The sequence below is a fragment of the Anastrepha obliqua genome, chromosome 4 (genome assembly GCF_027943255.1).
Source record: "Anastrepha obliqua isolate idAnaObli1 chromosome 4, idAnaObli1_1.0, whole genome shotgun sequence".
Lineage (NCBI taxonomy): Eukaryota > Metazoa > Arthropoda > Insecta > Diptera > Tephritidae > Anastrepha > Anastrepha obliqua.
Window position 1 is genome coordinate 72,758,628 of NC_072895.1, and position 22,882 is coordinate 72,781,509.

The 22,882-nt window shown below is 33.3% G+C and overlaps 1 protein-coding gene across 1 annotated transcript in view; it reads right to left on the reverse strand.

Moving 5' to 3' along the window:
- The window catches only part of LOC129245853 (putative mediator of RNA polymerase II transcription subunit 26), a 32,735-nt gene extending 11,759 nt beyond the window's left edge, over positions 1 to 20,976 (reverse strand). The window contains exon 1 of the mRNA XM_054884276.1: positions 20,605 to 20,976. Coding sequence (XP_054740251.1) covers positions 20,605 to 20,609 — 5 coding nt within the window. The 5' untranslated portion in view covers positions 20,610 to 20,976. The remainder of the gene's footprint in view (positions 1 to 20,604) is intronic.
- Positions 20,977 to 22,882: the final 1,906 nt, after the last annotated feature.

Sequence of the window (22,882 nt, forward strand, 5' to 3'; positions counted from 1 at the left end):
ACAGAATTATGATTTTAACCAAAAAAACATTGTAGTGTAGAATTTAGCAACGCTCCCAAAAAATGTGTTAGCATATCCCTGTAGCGTTCTCTTGAAAGAAAAATCGACCTATAATGGCACCACTCATGATTTTTTAAGCAAAACCGCCATCATGTTTTAGCTCCTATAAATTTCGTACAGATTCAAGTTAAGGGGACAGATATGTAAACGGCCATATTTTTTCTGGTTTTCATTAAAATTATTTAAAATGAAGAAGTCAATATATTTTTTTCAAAATTAGCATACAGTTTAATTATACATTAAAATAATATACAATTTTTTTTATTTTAATCATTCAAAATCAATTCTTCCGGAAGGTCGCAGCGGGGCCTCTCAATCGGCGCCACTTCGAAAAATATAGCTTTGAGAAAAACGCGTTTAAAGTCGGCAACGTAACTATACCTCTCCCAACGCAAATAATAGAGTCGACACGGTTGACGATCTATAATATACGAAATACTTAAATTTACGTTCTAAAATTTTTTTGACATATTCTTAAAGGATTATATTAACATTTTATGAAAAAAAAAGTTTTTTTCAAAGTTTTACAGGTATCTGTCCCCTTAATTAGTGGCGGTGGGATATTTTCCGTAAGACAGGGTTCCCATTTTTAGATTAAGGAAACAATAAATACATTTTGAATTTCTAATTTAATGTGTTAGCGTATCTCTGTAGCATTCTTTTTGAGGAAAAATCGACGTAAAATAGACCGGACAAAGGCTACGATATCATGCCAACTTCTCGAACTGTCTTCACAAATGTTCTTATATATACGATATACAAATCACGTTTGGTGCATTGCTTCGATCGAATTTCCCTTTTAAAATTCGCATTGTTACGTCAATACAGCACCCACTTTGGAAACACTTGTAAGTTTTCGATGTTTTGAAATGTTGATCAAACATAAAGAAATCAAAGTTTGCAGAGTGAAGATGTAATATGTACTTATAACTATGCGTTCTCGTTTAAAACCACCTAAGGACAACTTATTATGGAACGTTTTAGACCGAGCAAAAAAATTGAATACGAAATTTATGAATTTAGAATATGTATACTAATATTTTAATATAAAGGGGCATTTGTTACCTACACCATAGTTATAGGAAATACTATATATATAAATCATCAGCGTCCACTGGCATATACTTATAGATTCTGTCAAAAAGGTAAGCGAAATTGATCATTAAAAATGCCGTTTAAAGGAATTTTCAGAATTAAAAAAAGAGATATAATAATATACCTATAACCCAAACTGTAAATGAATATGTGGCATTTGAGAAAGTACACTCGTCGTCCAGAATTATAGAACAACTTTTCGCATGCATTATAACCAATCCCCTACAGACTCAACCCACATACCAATATATTCACCCAATATTAGTTTCTCTCCTTTCTAATATTCAAATTACAACTGATGCTTTCCATTTCAATTCAACCGGGCTATTCGGGTCATGTTCTTCGATTTCGATGTAACTGAAATATGTTGCTCTCTGGTCAAAATAATGAGACACGTATTTTTTTGTTCGCCCGAAAAATTTTTTTTTCAAGAGTTATCGGCAATTTTGTTTTTCGGCTCAAACTCGATTTTTTTTAATTATATAAGAAATTGTTTTTTTTAAATGTCCATAACTTAGTCAAAAATGAACCGATTTTAATAATTCTGGGTTCAAAATGATCGTCATTACTTACAGGAGCGACTTAATGTAGAAAAAATTGCAAAAAAGTAGTTGAAAATTTTTTATTTAGCAAAAAAGAAAAAAAAAATTGAGATTTTTTCGAAATTCAATATTTCAAAAAGTTTATTTTTTTTTTTATAACTTTTTTCAAATCAAAAGAACATCTCAAACTTTAATTGAGCTGAATGCCTAGTAGCTAAAATGAGTTGTTTTTGAGTAATGAATTTTTGAGTAAAAAACCTGTTTCGCACTTTTTGTTTTTTGCAAAATAAAAAATTTTCAAATACTTTTTTGCAACTGTTTCTACATGAAATCGCTCGTGTAAGTAATGACGATCATTTTGAACCCAAAATTATTAAAATCGGTTCATTTTTGACTAAGTTATGAGCATTTAAAAAAAAAATTTCTTATATAATTAAAAAAAATCGAGTTTGAGCCGAAAAACAAAATTGCCGATAACTCTTGAAAAAAATTTTTTTCAGGCGAACAAAAAAATACGTGTCTCATTATTTTGACCAGAGAGCAACATATTTCAGTTACATCGAAATCGAAGAACATGACCCGAATAGCCCGGTTGAATTGAAATGGAAAGCATCAGTTGTAATTTGAATATTAGAAAGGAGAGAAACTAATATTGGGTGAATATATTGGTATGTGGGTAGGGTCTGTAGGGGATTGATTAAAATTCATGCGAAAAGTTGTTCTATAATTCCAGATTATAATATAATTATATGACCAGAGAGCAACATATTTGAGTTACATCGAAATCGAAGAACATGTCTCGAATAGCCCGGTTGAATTGAAATGGAAAGCATCAACTTTGAAGCATCCGTTTTCAGTCGATTAAGGGGATATGGAAGAATTTTCGGAAAATATTCTGTTGACTCGATTATGCATCTGTATGCGTGTATTATTTAGAAATAGGTGGTGCAATATATTTATTTGTATGAATGTGGGAAGTGGGTTTTATGGAAACCCTGGGGACAATCAATCGCCATGGCAACCCTTTTTTCTGGCGGAGTGAGAGTGGTCCGGTGTGGACGAAAAGACGAAGCGTTTGATATATCTTTTATTGGATTTTTTAAAAACAAAAGTTAAATAAAAAACCCAAACCCATATGAATAATATTATACATTTTTATTTTTTTTTTTTTTATTGACCAATTCTTGACTTTTTTGACAGAATTCACCCATGAGATGCTCATTAAATTGTCTATAAGGAATATTTTCCTCTCAATTGTTTTTATATATCAATGTTGACGAAAGAGGCTATATACCTCTTACAAACATATCTACGTTTCACATCTACTGCGAGACTGTGGTTTACTTCACCTTTACTGTGCAGCTTAACGCATTTGGCAGTCAAAGTAAGAGGTCAAATGTACGTGGTGCAATTGGAAAATCAAGCTTGAACACACACAACAGTAACAAAAATATTAAGGAAATTCCATATAAGCAGCAAAAGTAGTAACGAGCAAACATGCTTGCACATTAATTCATTATAAATCAAAGAATGAAGCTTGATGTGCATAATTTATGACAGACAATATATTTTGAATTTTATTTTTTTCGTTGTTTTTCTCGTAGCACAATGTTGTAATGTTGTTATGTGCACAATATGGCATCGAAAAGTTATTGAAGTCAGTTAAGTTTGTCATTATTGGGTTAATTAAAAGCAACTGTTGCTATTTTACCAAACTTAGGTAGCAAATATCTAACTAAGTTTGGCCACAACCATTGGGGAATGCCTGCAGAATGGAGGAAAACCCGCCTGACCACTATCGCATTGCAACAGCGACGGTAAATGGGCTGAACGCCAAAGAAAGTGTTCAGATATGAGTGTGAGCTGCAACAACAACATTGAAGTGTTACCGTAATCGGAGCGTATACGTGATATTGCTTGCAACTTTTGATTTTTCATTTTTCTTTCTTATTTCTACTCGTAGTTTTGTATGCTGTTGCCACAAACATTTCCTACTGAACCACATAATGTGCGTCGTTGTGAATGCGACTGCGCTCGAGGCCGAAATAGCCGTCAATAGTGCAATGATTAACATTGCTAAATAAAGAGATTTGCGAACTTATACTCGTAGGCATGTACATACTTTGAAAATTGCGTATATGCATGTGTGTGAGTATAGTATATTTGTTGGTGTACTTCAAAAGGCGATGGCGACAATTACTTCTACATCTTTTTCCTATGACCTGTTTTTTTAGTTGCTCTAAAAAAAAATGGGTTAAGTGAAAATTGCGGCTACAAAACAGTGTTGCATCACTCATCATGGAGGCCGTTATGCTGCAAAAATGGCGACTGCACCACATACCACATATTACATTTACATACGCAGGAATATGCGAAACCAGCGATATGCTGATATTAATGCCGGTGTCTTAAATTTTTATATACCAACCAGCTGGACATTAATTGGTAGTGGCTGTGTTTTTGATTTTCAGTCTGGGTTTCGCCCCAACGGTTAGACAGTTTGTCATATCAACTTGATACTTCCTTATATTTATTAGATTTACATTATCTATTGATGTAACAGCCAGACTATGTGTAAGTGTATGTATGTGAAATAACGTTAATTGATATTTGGGTTACGTGACTTCTATGGAGTGTGCCTGGAGTGATTTATAGTAAATTAATAGCTCTGTTGTTGATGAATCTCAAGTAATGTAAAAAACGTAATACATGTATTGAGGAAAGTTTTTGGTAAATTATGCAGAACAAGTCAAGTATCCTTTATTAAGCGTTGAAGGTGCATATGTTGAAATACTTAATTTAGTTATTACAACTGCTGATTACCATGGGCGCATCCACTTCAAGAGTGTTATAGGTATGTCAAGGTTTTGTTAATGTTTTAGCCTAAATGGATTGGGCTTGCGCCAACTCAGCAAGCGTTGGTGCTTGGGAGAGCTTCTAAAGTTAATAAAGAGTCAGCTCTCGAATTCTGTGGGTGCCCTTGCAGGCCATTGTCCGCGAGGTATGCATGCAGTGAGACTTGACCTTACTTCGAGTCATTTTTGCACTAGCTGCATGGAGGATGAGCATCTTCTCCTTAGCTGCCCTGCTTCTGCGGTGCTAACTTTTACATAGGCATCTTGGTTCTCACTTCTTTGCTACGACTGCTGTGTAGCAGGCCTTGATATTAGCGAGCTCCACTAGCTGTTTGTAGCGGTTAGCACAGTCGTCAATCAGTTATCCTCCAGTCGTCATCCACAAATCAAAAGGTATGTAAGTTAAGTGGCAGAAAAAAAATATATAAATGTAAATAACCGCTACATAAATGCCCGTATTTTAGTACTCGCTGCTGTATGTATGTGATTGATCAATCTCTTTTAACCAACTGAAAGACAGTCAAACCCAAACGAACTCAGTTACCAAACGTCAACCAAATAACGAAATGCTTCCAGTGTTGACAAAAAGATATTTGCGATATTTGGATAACAAAATGATTTCGAAAAAGAGATCTTCTTTACTTCTTCTACGAAAGTCGCCTAACAAGATATTACCAAATGATTTTTATCAACTTAAAATGGAAATAAAGCATTTATTTTACAATTGGCCATAAAAATGCTTTATTAAAGAGATAATTGTAAGTTATTGTTGCCTGAATAGCAGCTAGCTTAAATGAAACACATTCTGCAAGTCTAATTCCTAACTTTTTCAAGCAGTTTAGACCGATAACTGACAATAGATTTGCGAATATCAACTTCCAATTCACTTTCAACAGTTCCTACGTTGCTTTTAATGGAAAAGCAGGTCATAGAGGTGAGATTACACAATCTGGAGGCTAATTCACAGCTTCACGCCATTTCAGCGGGGGAGAAAATCAGCTAATTTTTAGCGGGGCAATCAATTAATTTTCTTTTTGAATAACTTTTTGGCCCCTATTATGAGTTGGATTCGGTCTTCGATATTCGCTGGTTGTCGAAGATTGAAAATCGAATGTCAATTTAGTATTATGAGCGGTGCATGCCTGTCGAAATTTTCGTTGTCAACCGAATTTAGAATCGAGTGCAATTTTGCTTTCGATTGTGTAGCGTATTGTGGGAAAATTTGTTAAAATGTAAGTTGTTTGCGATTATTTATTGTTTTATAGTAATCAAATAATAAATATATACTAATTTTGTTAATTTTATGCAGGTCGAAAGTCGAAAGTACCAAACAGCAATTAGAAAGGCTGGTTGCATTAATGGAAGAGAATCCACAATTCGCAAAAGGGATTTACACAAAAGTTCAAAGAGCAAAAAAATGGGAGGAGTTTAAAACGGAGCTGAATTGCTTGGGACCACCTGTTAGAACGGCAGCAAAATGGATTAAGGTTAATAATGTTTTTTTTGTGATGTTTGTAGAAATACATATTTATTTTTTCTTCGCAGGTATGGGCTGACGAATGACGAATATTTGAATAAAGAAAATTTATAACAAAAATAAAAAAGAAAATATGGCGTAAAGGTTTTTATTTAATACTTTTTAGTTTTTTCCATAAATTTCTAAGAATTTCCTTTCTTATGCTTTCTGCTTCTCCCTTATTTGACTCCACTTCAATATCTCCAGCATCATCGTTGAGGGTCTCTTCGGATAACTCTTCATCCGGAAGTTGAACATTGTAAAGCAGACAAATTTTGTGCAAAGCTGCACACACATTAATAATTTGTGTTGCTTTTTTGGAGAATAGTGGAAAGCTCTTGCCTGCAACAAACATCTAAATCGGGTTTTCAAGACTCCAATTGTTCTCTCAATGATACATCTCGCTTTAGCATGTTGTTTGTTGTATCTTGTGGAGACCCTTCTTCAGAGTTTCTGAACGGCGTAATTAAAGCGTATCCAGCATCACCTGAGACAGACAAAGAATATTTAAAAACGGAATTTCAATTGGTGTTTATTATATACCGAGGAACCAAGTATTGCGACGGCCGTTGAGATGTTGCTCCTCTTTATGCGCTTGCAATGGCGACATGTTGAAAGCCATAGAATCATGAGGAGCTCCTGGATTTTTCGCATTTATATAAGTTATTTTTATTGTATGATGACAAACCAAAAATTTACATTGTTCGCATTTAGAATTTATGACTCATATTTACATACCTATATGCAAATGCCTACTTAAAGTCATAGCATTAATGTTGTAGAGTCCCTTCCTGTTGTAATACAAATGTTAAACTTCTTTCCTAGGAGCGACAATTTTAATATGCGTGCAATCAACACAGCCAATTATTCCTGGAATCTGGTATTCGCTATAAAAATGTGCTTTTGTTTGTTGCAGACCAGCCTCTGTACTACTAAATTGTATCCATCTTTGGCAAATATAATTTGCCAGAACATCTATTACTTCCCGTTGTACTCATTTTCACAAAAAATACTTTTTTTTTACTTTTAAAAATGTTGTTAACAAAGAATTTCAATACAATCGCTTTTTCTTCTACTTTGATTTGCTGTATCAGCGGAGAAAAAATTATCTATTGTAAATGCGTCGAGCGATCGAAATTCAGAATAGTCCTATTAGTCAAATGAAAATTCGTTCGATCAGCACTTTCGACTACAGTCGAAGATCGAATGTTGCTCATAATAAGGACCTTTTACTAAATAAAAGCAAGAAATGCTTTTAAGTGATGGAAATCTTTATTTTGATTTTTACGCACTTCATTGCTTGCTTCTTTGTATACTGCAACTGTCTACATAGTTCACAAGTGCCAAATTTGATTGACGTACGACGTCATTTGCAAAAATTATATTGTATATATCTCAAATTGTATAAATTAATTTTTAACGAAGTCTGGCATTTCTTTCAAGGACACTTTGTCGAACAAGCTGAACTGCAGTTTCTAATTAAGTTGAATAAATATACATGTTTTTAAAGAAGAAGTGTCCTGAATACTTGAAAAATGAGAGTTGGAGAATAATGCATTTAAAGTTTTCGATACGGGCTACGCCAAAATTCATTACTTAATCGAAATTTTATAGTTGTAAAAGTATGAGTGCATTAAGTGTGAAGGTATAACTTATCTTTTAGTTTTAAATATCCAATTAATTCCAGATTTCAGGCATGGATTGTAATTGAATTGAATTTTCAAAAAAAAAAAAAAATGAAGAGAAAATTTTATGTCAATGTAACGTTTTCAACTAAAACTACATACATATATTTGATCCGCCACGCTTGCCCGCATTCGCTCTCAGGCACATTTAACTTTAGTATAATACTTGTATTATTTTCATTTAACTACGTTAATTAAGTAAATTAACAATTTAGTTATGTTAAAACACCGTTAATTGTTTTGTGCTTTGTGAGAAGTATGAGCCTAATTAGCTGTTGAATTGTGATACATTAACAGTAATTTGCGCTAAATATGAAAGTAATGAAAGACTTAAGCAACGAGCTTAAAATATTTAACTTTTCTGTGCAATCATAAGCAGAAATATTTATAAAACAAATGCTTAAAGACAATGTACAACAAGTATGTTTAAACGTCGACAGTGAAATTAATGATATGAAGCATTAAAGAAAACTTATACAAATTGAATTTGTCGTTACACCCTAGTTATTGAAAAATGCCTGAGAAAAGGTAAATGGACTAGAAGTATGTGTGTCTAAAGTACAATTTTTTTAAATACTTTATAATTTACTCTTTTTGAATAGCACAGGAAAACTGATTCGTATTAAGTAAAACAAAAAAAAAATGTTTTCCACAAATATATATTCGGGAATTATTTAGCCTAAAACTTAATAAATCTTAATTAATTTTATAAACACATTATTTATATTAAAAGTCAAATAACTTTGCTTTTTTCGTACATAATATAGTTTTATTCACAAATTCCCATTTTATAGCATTAAAATAATTAGTGTCCCCAATTATTGTAACTAAACGGAAGACTCATTAAATGTACACTACTGACCTTGCAAATAAAATTAGCAAACTTTTCAAAAAGTAAGTTGCACTGCCATTAGCGTTTACAGTTGTATTTAAAATACATCACTCAGGCAATAATAACATTTGTTTTAATTATAACAAAATTAGGCAAACATATCACAATCACTTGGGTGTCGACCTACTTTCAAAATTAGTCAATTAGTTATCCTACTCGTATAGACATTCAACACAAGCAAATCACATACAGAAGTTTCTATGATGCATAATTATACGGATTGCTGTGATATGTATTGTACACATTTATATATCAAAGTAAATATATATGTTGATGCTCGTATAGTCTTCATAATTACAATTTACACATTTGTCATTCATGCTAATTACTTATGCCAGTAGCAGCGCTGGCATTAACTCATAAAGTAGCAACAATAATAATCTTAGTTTTATATAGGTTTTCTCATCAAAACTTGGAATAAAACTGCATGTACTTACTTGTAAATATGTAAGTTGCACTGTTGACTTATGCAACTACCCAAGCCGTGGGAATATTTTTGGATCAGCTATAGGTGCTAAATTAAAAATCGAATATTTTCCAACTATTTTGGTTAGATTACATGTTTATGAGCATGTATGAGTATGTGAATTGTGCAAGTATATGTGCATGTGCAACTAAGTACAATACTTAGCACAGTAGCCATGCATTTAAGATATTTATTTGTATACACGTGCATATACATTTAAGACGGTTAGCTGTAGCTTCACAGCGTGAATGCATCCAACTATTAATGATTGCTAGTTGGGCTTATTAGTTTATTACCACAGGCTTAATAAAACAATTACATAGGCAATGAACATGACTTTCCTCGATTGGTTGATTAGGTTCGTTTTTAATTCTAAATGACCTTAACATAATTTTAGTAAAATGTTGTAACAGTTTAGTGCTATCTGAAATTGGGAGTTATGCGTCTTATTGGGCTTCGCCGATAGTGCTTTATGTTCGTAAGGCTTGAATGACTTTATGATTATTTGCTGAAATATTGCCATAATCCAAAAAAAGGTTTGTTTTTTTATAAATATGCAGGAATCTTCTTTTATACTGGGTATATCTGTTAACAGTATCTCAGCAGATAAAAATAGAGATTTACTTTTACTTAGAGAGGTGTAGAAAATTGAATTTTTATGACGTTCTTCCAGCAAACGAGCGGCATGGTCTATAACTTGGATATGAGGGATTGTTTTTACAGTAAGTAAGGCCGTAGCCGAATGGGCGGCCGCCGTAGCCGAACGGGTTGGTGCATGACTACCATTCGGAATTCACAGAGAGAACGTAGGTTCGAATCTCGGTGAAACACCAAAATTAAGAAAAACATTTTTCTAATAGCGGTCGCCTCTTGGCAGGCAATGGCAAACCTCCGAGTGTATTTCTGCCACGAAAAAGCTCCTCATAAAAATATCTGCCGTTCGGAGTCGGCTTGAAACTGTAGGTCCCTCCATTTGTGGAACAGCATCAAGACGCACACCACAAATAGGAGGAGGAGCTCGGCCAAACACCTAACAGAAGTGTACGCGCCAATTACTTATTTTTTTATTTTTTAAGGCATAATTTCAGCTGCCAAATATTTTAATTTTTTTAAGATCAATGAGGTTCTTTGCACTGAAAGCCAAAGGAAAGTGTATTTTAATTATTTGTAGCTTCTCAACAAAAAGGTCTATAAAAGTAGCTACCATCAGATATAAATTTATTCACAATCACTATAAGGGACACAAGAGCTATGTAATAGGTAATCCTTTGCCTTTATTACCAATAACACGAAAATGGATTTTATGGAGCAATGAATGGAGTAAAACCGAAATACTCGATTTCTTATGCACCTTTTCGAAGTAACAGATTTTGTAAGGCGACGCATGAACATAAAACAAACAAAACACATAAGCCTAAATGTGGGCTAGGCAATTATCAACAATGTTGATGTTGAGCACTTTTTAACGAAATGCACTAGTTCAGCTGCTTATCGTCGACTTCAATCCACTTCACCTGCTTATGACATCTACACTAGACAGCATTAAGTGACGGCCATTTAATGTAGGTATATGAATAAATCCCCTCGTCTTTGTCTTTGATGTCAAAATTACTACTTTAGTTAGTACAATTCATGTTTTCAACGATGAGATATAAATAAAAAATAAATAATTGGCGCGTATACTTCTGTTAGATGTTTGGCTGAGTTTATTCAAATAATTTGATTTCTGCTTAAGCCATTTCGAAGAAATGAAATTTAGAAATCGAATTTAGCTCTATAAAAAACCCAACAAAAAGCCTTTAAAAGGAAAACTCGAGCTAATTCCTGCTAATTTTTACAATTCTTTACATAGCTTTGGTTTTAATCATGAATAGGTGTAAACTCACAATTCCAAACTCGTTTCGGGGCTGCCGCACAGTATATAATGTTCTGAAATTCTTTTTAATTTCACTGACAGCTGTATTCATGGTAAATTCATAATTTTTACAATGTTATTATATGCGCTAAAAACACAAAATTCGCTCATTTATTGATAAAGATATCAATATTTCTCGTAGTATAAAGTGGTGGTTGCCGAAATTCGCGATAATAACCACAATAATGCCAATAATACTTGTATATATAAGTACAACGGAATTTTGCGAGAGAGATACACAATATAATAAAGATGCCAATCAGAGAAAAAATAACTGAATGCAGATGAAATTTCCCATAAAAAAGCTTTAAAATATAACGAAATTGGGGCAATCTCATGCTGGCCAAATGAGGTATGGAATTTGCGCCAAGTGCTCGCAATTGCTCCAATTAACTAAAACCACTCAAATGCAAAAAAAAAAAACATAAAATGGAATAACATGGAAACTCCTTTCGAAAAGTATGCAATAGGGTAAAGTGAAGCGTAAAAGCAGTGAGACTGCGAAACAAATAAACTTACATGTAATATTTAAATAAAAAAATTATGAAAATACAATAAAATCAGAGGTTGTTAGACCAGACCAAATTGCATTGGAATTTATACAAGTAGTTTTTTTTTTCAGAAACGCCAGCAGCAGAGCAAATCTTTCTTTCTCGCTATATGATTTTTTGCAATGCAACGCTTTTTGTTTGCTTTATAGCCATTTAGTTTCATTATTTGTTATTTTTACCAAGCAAGCGTTGCATGAAAACAAGTCACAATATTGTGTTGCACCGATATTTTAGCTGCCACAAATGCGTGCAGACATGATCACTGCATCAAACAAAAGAGTTGTGGTGGAGGTACACAAATAAATGAAAAATGAAGCAAACACACATACGTACGTGCATATGTACATGCATACCTGGCAGGTGGTGAATGGCGACACGTACTCATACTTGAGCATAGATCAGAGCGCTGAAATCACTTTAAGGGGCTGCGACAACTCTTTGACGTTTAAGCCACAATATTCATAAGTACTCGTACATACATACACACAATAAACGCTATTGGAAATCTAACGAAAAGCCAAAAGTTGTATAGGCGGTGGCGTATTACGCACGTCTGCAAAATAACTACGCAACACTAACAAACACATTCGCTTACACGCATTCTGTCTAAATTTGTATATGTATTGTTCGTGAATTGCAATCCAATACGTGCGGCACTTAACATAAAGTTATATATGTATATTTATACCTATGACTGTTATGTTGCAAGCATTTTTACATGTCTGTATATGTATTATACATACATAGAAGCACAAGTGTAAATATATATACATATGCACAAAAATCTATATTTATATGCGCAAATACAGGATTTCATAGGCGGTTTGGTAGAGTAGGCGCAAAGAGATTGAGCTCAACTGTTGCGTGAACGCAGGCGATCACTTTCAATTTAAAACTGTCAAGCCTGCGCATGCCCATGTGTGCTTATACATACCTATTTACTCCTTCATCTAGCTATGCGTATACATATGTATGGGCTCTATAGGCACATTATGCGTGACTTGTCCCCGCAATTACTTACCATCACTATTACTTCAATAATTTAATAGCTACGCAGAAGCCAATAGTTTTTATTGCTATATATTGTGCTTTATTTTGTTGTTGTACAATAACATATTTGTTACATATTTTACTGCTTTCGTATTAAATTTCTGTTGATGCTGCACTCCATACAATTGCAAAATAAATACGCCTTTAGCCCAATTTTTTTTTCGTTTGCCGACAGATCACGTATGGAGGTATGCATGTACGTAAGTACGTAGTTATGTGTAAAAGTAACAACTCTTTCTTTTAACATTACAGAATGTGTGTAGTATTATTGATGTTGACTCTGCTATAACTTCGGCGATGGCGTTAATTACCACTCTGCTGTGTTACACTTGTCATGCTGCATGTTGGCTATTGGGCTGTGGCCAGCTTAAAAATTATTGCTCCATTTTTCCATACATAACTATGTTATCGTGTATACAGTTATTTAATCGAAATCATGGCGCTTGAAACTGTCAGTGCACTTATACATGTAGTCGAGTATACGTAATGGAGTTTTTGATGTAACTATCCGTTGGCCGCAGAAGACCAGTGGGTTTGTGCCTGCTTGTGGGTTCGATTTGAGCGTGACTCATTAAAATTATAAATATATTGTTTTTTGATTACGGCTGGTCCTTCTCAAAGCATATTTTTGTTATAAAAAAATGTCTGGAAAGCCACATCTAACTTCCGAATCGTGTATAACTTGGCCAAATTTGAGCTTGTCCTGGACAGCTTTTTTAAGTTTCCAGAATCAAATTTTTCTAACAAAGTGGCCAAAAGTGGTGAACTTTAAGCACTAGATATATGTATAGCTCGATGAATGCTTAACTGGACGCAACAACGAACAGGAACTAAAAGAAATCTATTATTTACCGGCTCATATATTCCTGAAAAATATTAAATCCAACTTCGACTCCGACAGTATGCACTCTGACGTTTGGCATTCATTGGATGAATTCACTCGATTTTCCCAAATCTATAACTTTTTCAGCAAGCTAACTCTTAAAAACCTTTTGTATCACAGTGTACAACAAATTACTTTTACGTTCTGAGCTTTGATAATAAAGCTTTCAATTTAAAAATATGTTACGAAATTATTACCAATTCCTTGAGAAAAAACAAAATAAATTAGACCTCCAGATACCTGGGTACTCGCTCGAAACTCGTTCATTGCTTAACTACTAAAATGCTTATTGGAAATTGTCGATCTTTTGAACAATTCGAAACAAAAATTGCTAATTTGATTTATCAGCATTTCTTTTGTTTTCCAAATACCTTAGCATTGGGTTTAAATAATTTGTAAAACTAAAAAAAATATGCTGGCAAAAGAATTGCTCGAAATACTTGAAAACGCTTGATAAAGTCGAGCTTGTGCTCGAAAATTTTCAAGTAATGAGCATCGAATAGGTGTGCGAGTACTTGCTGCTCATTTAGTCGGGCTGCCCGAAAATGTGCGAACAAAGTCGAGAGCTCTAAAATAATTATTCGACCATACCCATAATTTGAAAGTCATTAAATTAGTTTTGTTTTCAAGCTGAATTACATATAATTTTTAATAAGTAAAATTTTGATGAAAAATTAAGTTTAAATGTGGTATGCTTTTTGGTATTTGTTTATAAGGTTTCTCTCATGACCTAGTGCCAGCATTCTTACGAGTATTAATCGATTCGGAATCGTACTCCATATATCGCATCACCCGGAAGGCCTCTTGTTTTTATGAGAAGATCGGCAGCTGAGAAAAGGGTCAGCCATTCAACAAATATATCTTCAAATCACAATACTTTATGAGTTTGTCGATCGTCATAAAAACTGCTGCATTGACGCGAGTATTTGTGATTATGTTCTATGGCAGTTCTTTTTATGTGGTCTAAGCCCAACGTACAACGGGTTTAACTTATAGTTGCATCTACTGAAGATTTTGGTAACCCACAGCATGTTGCGTTCTCTCACGCTAGATCATTTCCAATGTCGACGTCTAAGGTTGTGAGCTGCTTGTACCGTATTGAATTGCTTACGGCCACTCCCAGATGGATAGATGGGGTACAGTCACGTAGAACTAACTAGCTCACGATTTAACTTCTCTTTTTTAAATTATTTAAAGACAAATAAGCTTTGTGTTTTAATATTCTTTCACTAAAATGCTGAGTACTCATTGTTTAATACATTCGCTTACACTATGGAAAATATTTTATAGCGCTCTAATAATCCAAAACCGGAGGGATATTTTATAGGAAATATTTTATGGAAAATATTTGATAGCGCAAATCCAAAGCCGGCTTTCTTTTTAAAGCGGATTGAAAAGAAAGCGCTTAAAAGTGTAGAACGATAAATTTATTTTACTCTTTTTAACAACGAGGCCCTCTCCACAAATTTCTTTTATAAACTTGGCGCTCTGCTTATCATAAGCAAATAGAAACGGCTTATTCTAGAAACAACTGTACAGTAACAGTAAGGGAATTAAAAGAATACTTTATTTTACTTATTTAGTCAAACATACAACAATAAGTTATGGTGTGAAATCAATAATAACAATTATGTACTTATTTAAATTGAAGTTGAGGGTGGGATATGTTAAAGGGAATAAACCAAAAAAATTATTTTAAAGCAGTAAAAGAATGCAGAGGAAGATATCACACAGAGTATGTATAATAAAAATGTACCCAAAAGAAGAAAAAAACTTATAAATATTAAAAATAAAAAAATGTTATTTAAAATCAAATATCAAAGTGCTCCAATAAATTGTTTTTATTTGTGAATTACTTTTCTTTATAATAAACAAAATGTCTGTCATTGTTGTACGAGTATTGCGTCAACAGTTAGTTATTGGATTTGAAAAAATATTTGACCCAATTTTTAAGCGTGGTAACGAATAAACACTTATGACTGACCACTTTTTGCACGCAGTTTTGGCATCGAATTGAAGGTCGTTTATAAAAACGCGTACATACACACACATATATATGTACCTATACCTATATCAAAATGTACTTGTACATAAATACTTATTGTATACCATACTAATTGTTTTCGATAGCCGGGTGCAGCAAGGTTTGGTTGTTAGCCAGAAATGGTAACGCAATAATCGAAAATAAATAATACTATTTGTTAGTGTACATTGAGTGAATTTTAATAGAGTTTTCCTTTAATTTTAGTTATTGAGTAATTTAGAGCTCTGCATGTTTTATGAAAGGGTAGCAAATTGAAAGAAATATTTAATTAAAAAATCATAACCTAAATGGGCAAAGTTTATTTGGCTGAAGCAAAGCGGTAAGAAGCATAACTATAAAAAAATGAGGCTGAAATTAATACAAATCTGTTTTGAGATGTATGAATATTATGGTGAATGACCTGATGATCATCGCAAGAGAAAATTGAGCTTATCAGTTCAGCCGCATGGCATCAAATGAAAATCGATGTGTTCAATGCATTTTTCTAACGGTGCTCACCAGCTATTTAAAATATTTTTGTTCGGTATTGGTGTTAAGAGTTCGGAAAAAAAATATGTTCGCGACAGACCTGTGAACGAACCTGCATGAAACAGTTTTATGAAATTAATTGGTATACGTTTTCCGCTTAGTTACTTATAACTTTAGATTCCTTCAGATTCCACTATTTTAATTCAAAATATGATTCTCAACAATTGTATGTAAAAAATTACAACATTTAAATGTCCCCCATGAGAACGCCTATATGTAAAATACGCTAAACAGTCGATTCATGCCTAATTGTTCAGAACGTCGAGATATCGATGTTGAAGGTTGTACATTAAGGGGTTAGGTGGGTTTCAAAATTTCAAAAAATCGATTTTTTTTTGTCTTATTAAATAGTATAATATGTTTAAAATATTCTCCTAAAATTTCAAATTGATCCGAGTAAAATTCTACGAGATAGACCCTTCAGAAGTTCCGCCCATCAGGCCATGTCAGTGCAGCGTTTCGTTTTTAAACGCGTTTATCTCAAAACTCGATTTTTTAAGTCGGTAGTCACGATTTCTCGAAAACTTATGAACCGATCTCTTTCAAATTTTGCACACTTCTTCAAAATAACATTATCTCGTGCTTGAACGAAGGAATTTTTTTTTTTCTATTCAAGTAATTTTTCAAGGGCATGAAGGGTGAAAATTCTACTCAAAATAAGGGTTTTTTGTTTTCAACGCCGCCAAAAATGTAATTTTTGTTTTTTTTTTCCTACGTCCAAGCACGAGTTTGAAACATCTACTAACAGAAAATTTTTTGTTTTTGAATTTCAGATGAATCTGTCATGAGTTATCCTGACTACGCCGAGAGAACTTTTTTTTGAGGGGTCATAGGAGACGACGTGTCCACGCCTTAATTTTCAAAATTTTTCAATGAAAATTTCACAAACTACTTATAAAATATGTATCTTTTATGTGTTAAATTGATGGAATGAAATATTCTGTTGATTAAATAAAAAAAAAATCCTAAAAATGTACCTATTTTGAGCTTTTGAAACCCACCTAACCCCTTAACACTTTGCGCTACAGCAGCAATATTCTCAACAGAATGTCTAATTTTTGGTCTGCCAGTAATTTTTTTATCCTCGACAGAACCAGTTTCCTGAAATCTTTCCACCAAATTTTGAATTGTTGACTCATTCCAATGATTATTTCGAATTTTTCGACATGTTCTTAAAGATCGACCATTTTCATAGTATGTTTCAATGATTATAACGCGTTGTTCTATCGTGTAAAATTGTACATCTGTCTGCTTGACAAATGTCAAAGATGACAAAAAAAAGAAGTTAACGTCTAGTTAACGCCAAACTTTTAAACATTTTGTACTGAAGAATTTGATACTTTTTGGATACCATGCAGACAGAGCGTATGCAAAAACAGAAAATGCGGATTTCTTCTATTCATTCTCTTCATTTCTAATACTATTAAACATTACCTATTTCTTAAGTTAAATTTTTTTTGGCGAGATTGGTTTTTGTTTTACTGATGGCTGATTTACTGTGTTCCCATCTAAAGAATGAATTGAGTTTTACTACCCAAGCCGTTAAGCTATTTGTAACTTTCAGGTGCCTCTTGGCTCTTTTCGTTTTCCCTACACCCAAAGAATAAAAATATACTATTTCGGGAACCTTTTTCAAGGCTGGCAGTACCTTAAATAATTTAAACCAAAATTAATTCATATAAGATGAGAGCAGTAGATTGTACAAAAACAAAATTAAAATATATTTTGTTTAAGCAATTCGATGGTTTGAATTTCAAAATTTCAATAAGAATGTAAATAAACAAACAAAATAACAATAAAAAATAGATCACTCTGATATTTAAACCACCAAATCGCAAGACAAAAAGCAAATCCCCAAAGTCACCTTGCGTGGATTAGCCTTGACTATACCAACATTACAACTTTCTTTTTCAGTTAGTAGAGAAAAGTGGAAAAGGCAAACGGTGTGAAAATGGACATAAAGTAAATTATTGCAGAAGCAATTATTGCCATACAGTAATCCAACTGTTATCAAAGCTTTGGAAAAACCAAACTGGTTGAAAAAGATTGACACACAAGGCAACAGTGTTGAAGAAGAGAGGATATGTCAGGTACACAAGAGCTTGGAAAAAATATTAAGCAGTGGACATTAATAGATTACAACTCACAGGCAAGCTCTACAATTGATTTGTTAGTAAGGAATGATCCGAAAGTGAGGACAGCGAACCAATTGACTGGAGTCAATAAAAAGTGGCTTGATTTTGCGAAAGATTTTATAGGAAAAGTAAATATTACATCTTACTCCAACTGTAACACATAGCGAAGAGTCGTTAAATATATCGGCTATGTAATGGAACTAAATTATATTTTAATTAAGTGGTTACTAATATCTATTCTTTTAAGTTTTTATAATTATAAGCCAACTGGCAGCACCGAGCTAAAGAACGGAAGACAATGGGAAGTAGCTTGAAAATGTTCCGTTAGAAAGAATTAAAGAAAGCGCATCGTTTTCTGATTGTCGATTCGTTCATTGGTTTTTAAGAGTGGAAGTGAGTTATTGAGTAGCGTGCTATATAGGCCTTAGAGTGTAAAGATTTGTAATAGATTTGGTACATCCGCAAATTCTTCAGATCTGAACCACATAGAAAATCAGTGGAAATTGGACGAAATTAAAAAAACAGAGTGAAACAGGATATCCATAGAAATCATTGTGTCATTAGTAGAGCTGATTACAAGCAATTTCGAAGGCAAATATCTCGATTTCGGTTACTTTTTCACTTAGGACTTAATCTCATAAAAAAATGGCTTGGTTCAATACCCAAAAAAGAGGAAATTGTGGCGTGTAATATTACTAAAACATTTGTTTTGCCTCTAGTTCTTGTTTATAAAATTTAAAACTTCACAGGTAGTAGAAAACAGATTTGTTGAATATACCAATATTAGAAGTGTTTAAAACGGTAGCGAATATCACGGTGCATCGGCAGATAAGAAAAAAGGCTGCATAACTCGGGTTACCCTACAACAGAATATGTCGCAGGTGTTACCTTGCTGTCGTAACCTCCTCTTGTAAAAGTGAGTGGGATAAGGCGTTAAATGTTTCTTATACTTATACAATTCGTATCAGGTAAGGTATGAATACGTGATAATACAGGCTAATGAAAATTTGGTCAACCTTCAAAGCCAAGACCCCAACCACACTTTTCCGCAGAAAATTTGACGTACAGAAAATTCCGGAAGAGGTTTTGCAATTTAGAATATATTGTTTTTAGGGGTCGTAATAGTAATCTTATTTGCATAAAACCTTATTGCATATTCTCTGAGATAACTGAGTCGAATCTGATAAAGAGAAGAAAATAAGTTCGAAAACATGAGGTGCTTGGGGTATTCTGAGTTCACATACGAATTTAAATTTGCGTTGATTTGGCCTGTAATATGGCTTCAGATCTCTTCAGGCTATGAGCTCAAATTTTAATTGTTTGACAAAAATTTTTTTTCACAATTTAGACACGAAGACTCTCAGACTAACGATTTTTTTACTATAACATTTTTTCTTTTAAGGCATTGTGGTAAAACAATAATCGCTGGAGATAAACTATTACACGTTTTTTAACCGTTTCCAAATGAATGAAGTGATCAGTATTCAATGATAAGCGGTTCATAAAATAATACTGGAATACTTTGGGTGATAATCATTCAAACTGAAAGGATTTTGAATTATTTTAAAACGGATATTGCCTACCATGCAACGAGTTGAAAGCGAATTGTGTACACATATCCCGATATAAAAAACATAAATAATTTATTATTGTTGCACATAAACATTTTAATTCAAATTGTTATTAGTATCGTTTGCTACTTAAAAAGTGCATTAACTTTTGCTAGTCATCACCCCTGAAGCTAAAACCATCAATGCACTCTTACATAGCTAATCACATGCATTGACAAAAAAGCCTTCATTGCCTTCAGAAGAGCGAACAATTAGACAAAATACAATTTATAGCGATGTAGGCACACTGATTGGCAGTAGATATTTTATTTGGCTGGCCAGAAAGCTTACTAGTGGGCGGATAGTTTAGGTCATAGACAAGTTTGCTAACTGCCGAGTGTCGACTGCCACCAGCAGCAACCAGTACCACTGAAGCCAACATCGACATCAACATCAACAGTACGAAGTGCAACTGCATTATGCATTAACATTAATAGGGCACAGCAGCCATGAATTGCAGAAAATAACCGACAATTAGTAAATGCTCTTGGGTCTGTCATGACTCACATAATCAGCGGCAACAATTGACTTTGCAACAACCACAGACGTAATCACAATGTACGATTTTGCCACCACGCCAGCAGCAGTCGAAGGTTTGTCACTGTTGGCATTGTACAACGCTGCCAATACTATATGCTCCTTCTGCAGATAAGTCACAAAGGAGTTTTTGTAGTCATTGTTTTTTTTATGTATTTGCTCTTTTGTTACTTTATTCATTTTTTTAGTACTGGCTGCGTGGCTGGAAGTTTGTTAACTGAATAAATAATTCACACTTACTGCATTGTTAATCGTGATTTATTCCACTTTTTCGTGCTGACAAAGACGAGTATCCACTATTGCAAATCGTAAGTAAAGTATTGGTCTTTTCCGCTCCTTGAAACAATAGGTGTCTTGAAAGAACCGGAAATGTACGTATGGTATTTTTAAAGCACGTTCTTATATTGTTTATCTAATTTTTTTGTATTTCTTTTCAATTTGGTGCTTTTGAAGTTATTTGTATGAATTTTCCAAAGCATAAATTCACAAATAGCCACTTTTGTTTCTACAGTTCACATTAATTGATTGCTTCGTTTGTTGCACCCAATAAACCGTTAATAGTATTTTTGCCAACGACCGTTAGTTTTGCACTTTTGTTTTCAACGCGCGAGCTCAAATACTTAAATGACTTACTTTCTTTGAAAAATTTATTTTTTATACTGTAAGTTTGCAGAGCGTCTTAACTACTCGCTCAAAATTGCTTTGGTGCTTGCGCTCTGACGCTCCATAAGTTGAGTGATATTTCGAGTAGTTGTATTCCCAATGGAGTGTACGTTGTGGCAGGTTTTATGTTTTATATAGCCGGTTCAGTAGTCGGCTCTCGCTGAAATGTCGTTTGATGGTAGATTTATGATTTTTACAATAAATTGCGAGTAGAAGCGAGTACTACACTCAGGCTTTCGAGCACTTTGTACTTGAATTCCTCTCTCAATTGAGTTTTTTGTTAATGTGGTTTAATTGGAGTTGTGTGTGTTATTGTTTTCTTTTAAAGCGGGTGTATGAAATATTTGTGAAAAATTTAACTATTAACTTTAATCTTAAGGTTATTTATCTGAAATTAATATATCACTTTATGTTTCCTACTTCCGATCATAATTTGTAATACTTACACATTTTATTTAACATTTTTACAATATATATAGTAATAGTGTTATGCTCTAAATAAAGGCCATATTTATGTGTTGTATGTTGAGTCTCTTAAACTAGCAACAAATTCAAGACTATTTCTATATAGAATTCAACGTAGCCTTCAGACCTATTGTATTATTTCGAACTTTTATTATATCTAAGGCCGAATGTTAAGTATGAAATAAAAATATTTATATACATTTTTTTTAATCTAAACTCATAGTAAAGCCTGCTGCCATAATAAATTAAAAGAAAAATAATGTGTAAATAATTATTTACATATCGCACCCTAAATACAAAAGGGTCACAACTCAAAATGTTCCACACTCGAGCTTGACTTGTTTACAAACTATGTGACATATCACGCTGAAATTTGCCATGTAAGCTTATAACAGTCCTACCAAAAAACAAAAAATTTATTTTTGCCATATGTCATCCGCGGACCGTTTTATTGATACGTCTCGATATTTGAGCAGAAGTACATTTTGAGTTGTGACCCTTTTGTATTTAGGGTGCGATATGTTTATACATGATTGGCGCGTAATCCCTTTATTGAGTATTTGCCGATCTTTTCTTCCTATTTGCAGTGTCTGTCTTGATGTTGTTCCACAAATGGGGGACCGAAAGGCAGATTATTTTTAATAAGGATCTTTCTAGCAGAAATACACTAGGAGGCTTGCCATTTGCATCTTTAAAACCAACCTTTCCAGCGTTTTGATGCTTTGTACCCACAAAAAAATTTAAAGAAAATTATTACACCAGTGTTCAACAATAGCAGCGCGACATACATATTGCAAAGTTTTGTCCATTTGTTTATTTTTTATTTTATAAAATTTTTTATTGAATACTTTCCAGTTTTATAAAAATATAGCTAATACTATGTTACAACAAAAACCACATAACTTAAAGCAGTTTTGTAATGAACTGACTCAGAAACCGAGTTGATTTTTGACCCTTTTTTTTGCATACGACGTTGAGCATTTCCTCCAATATAAAAGTTTTTCGAGCATGTGCCGAATAAAACCGATATTTTTTTTTGGAATTTTCTTCTTTGTGATAGATCATTTGATTAAAATGTTTTGAAACATAGTGTTCGTATCCGGCTATTAGAGTTTGTGGTTATTGGGATGGTATTTTTATGGACAAATAAATGAAAAATCTTTGGTCATTAAATTTGTCTGACCAGTGAAACTGTCTAGTTTTGAGGACTGTCCATAATGAAGAATTTTAGTGTAATTTGTTTTACATTAATAATATTGTTTCTTATTTCCCCTTTTTTGTAAACAACAAAATGGTTGTGGTTACTAAAATTCCAGTTTATTTGTCTGCAAACCTGTAGGCACATTATGGATTCGATTTCCGCCGCCGAAAACAGCATTAAAAAGTTTTT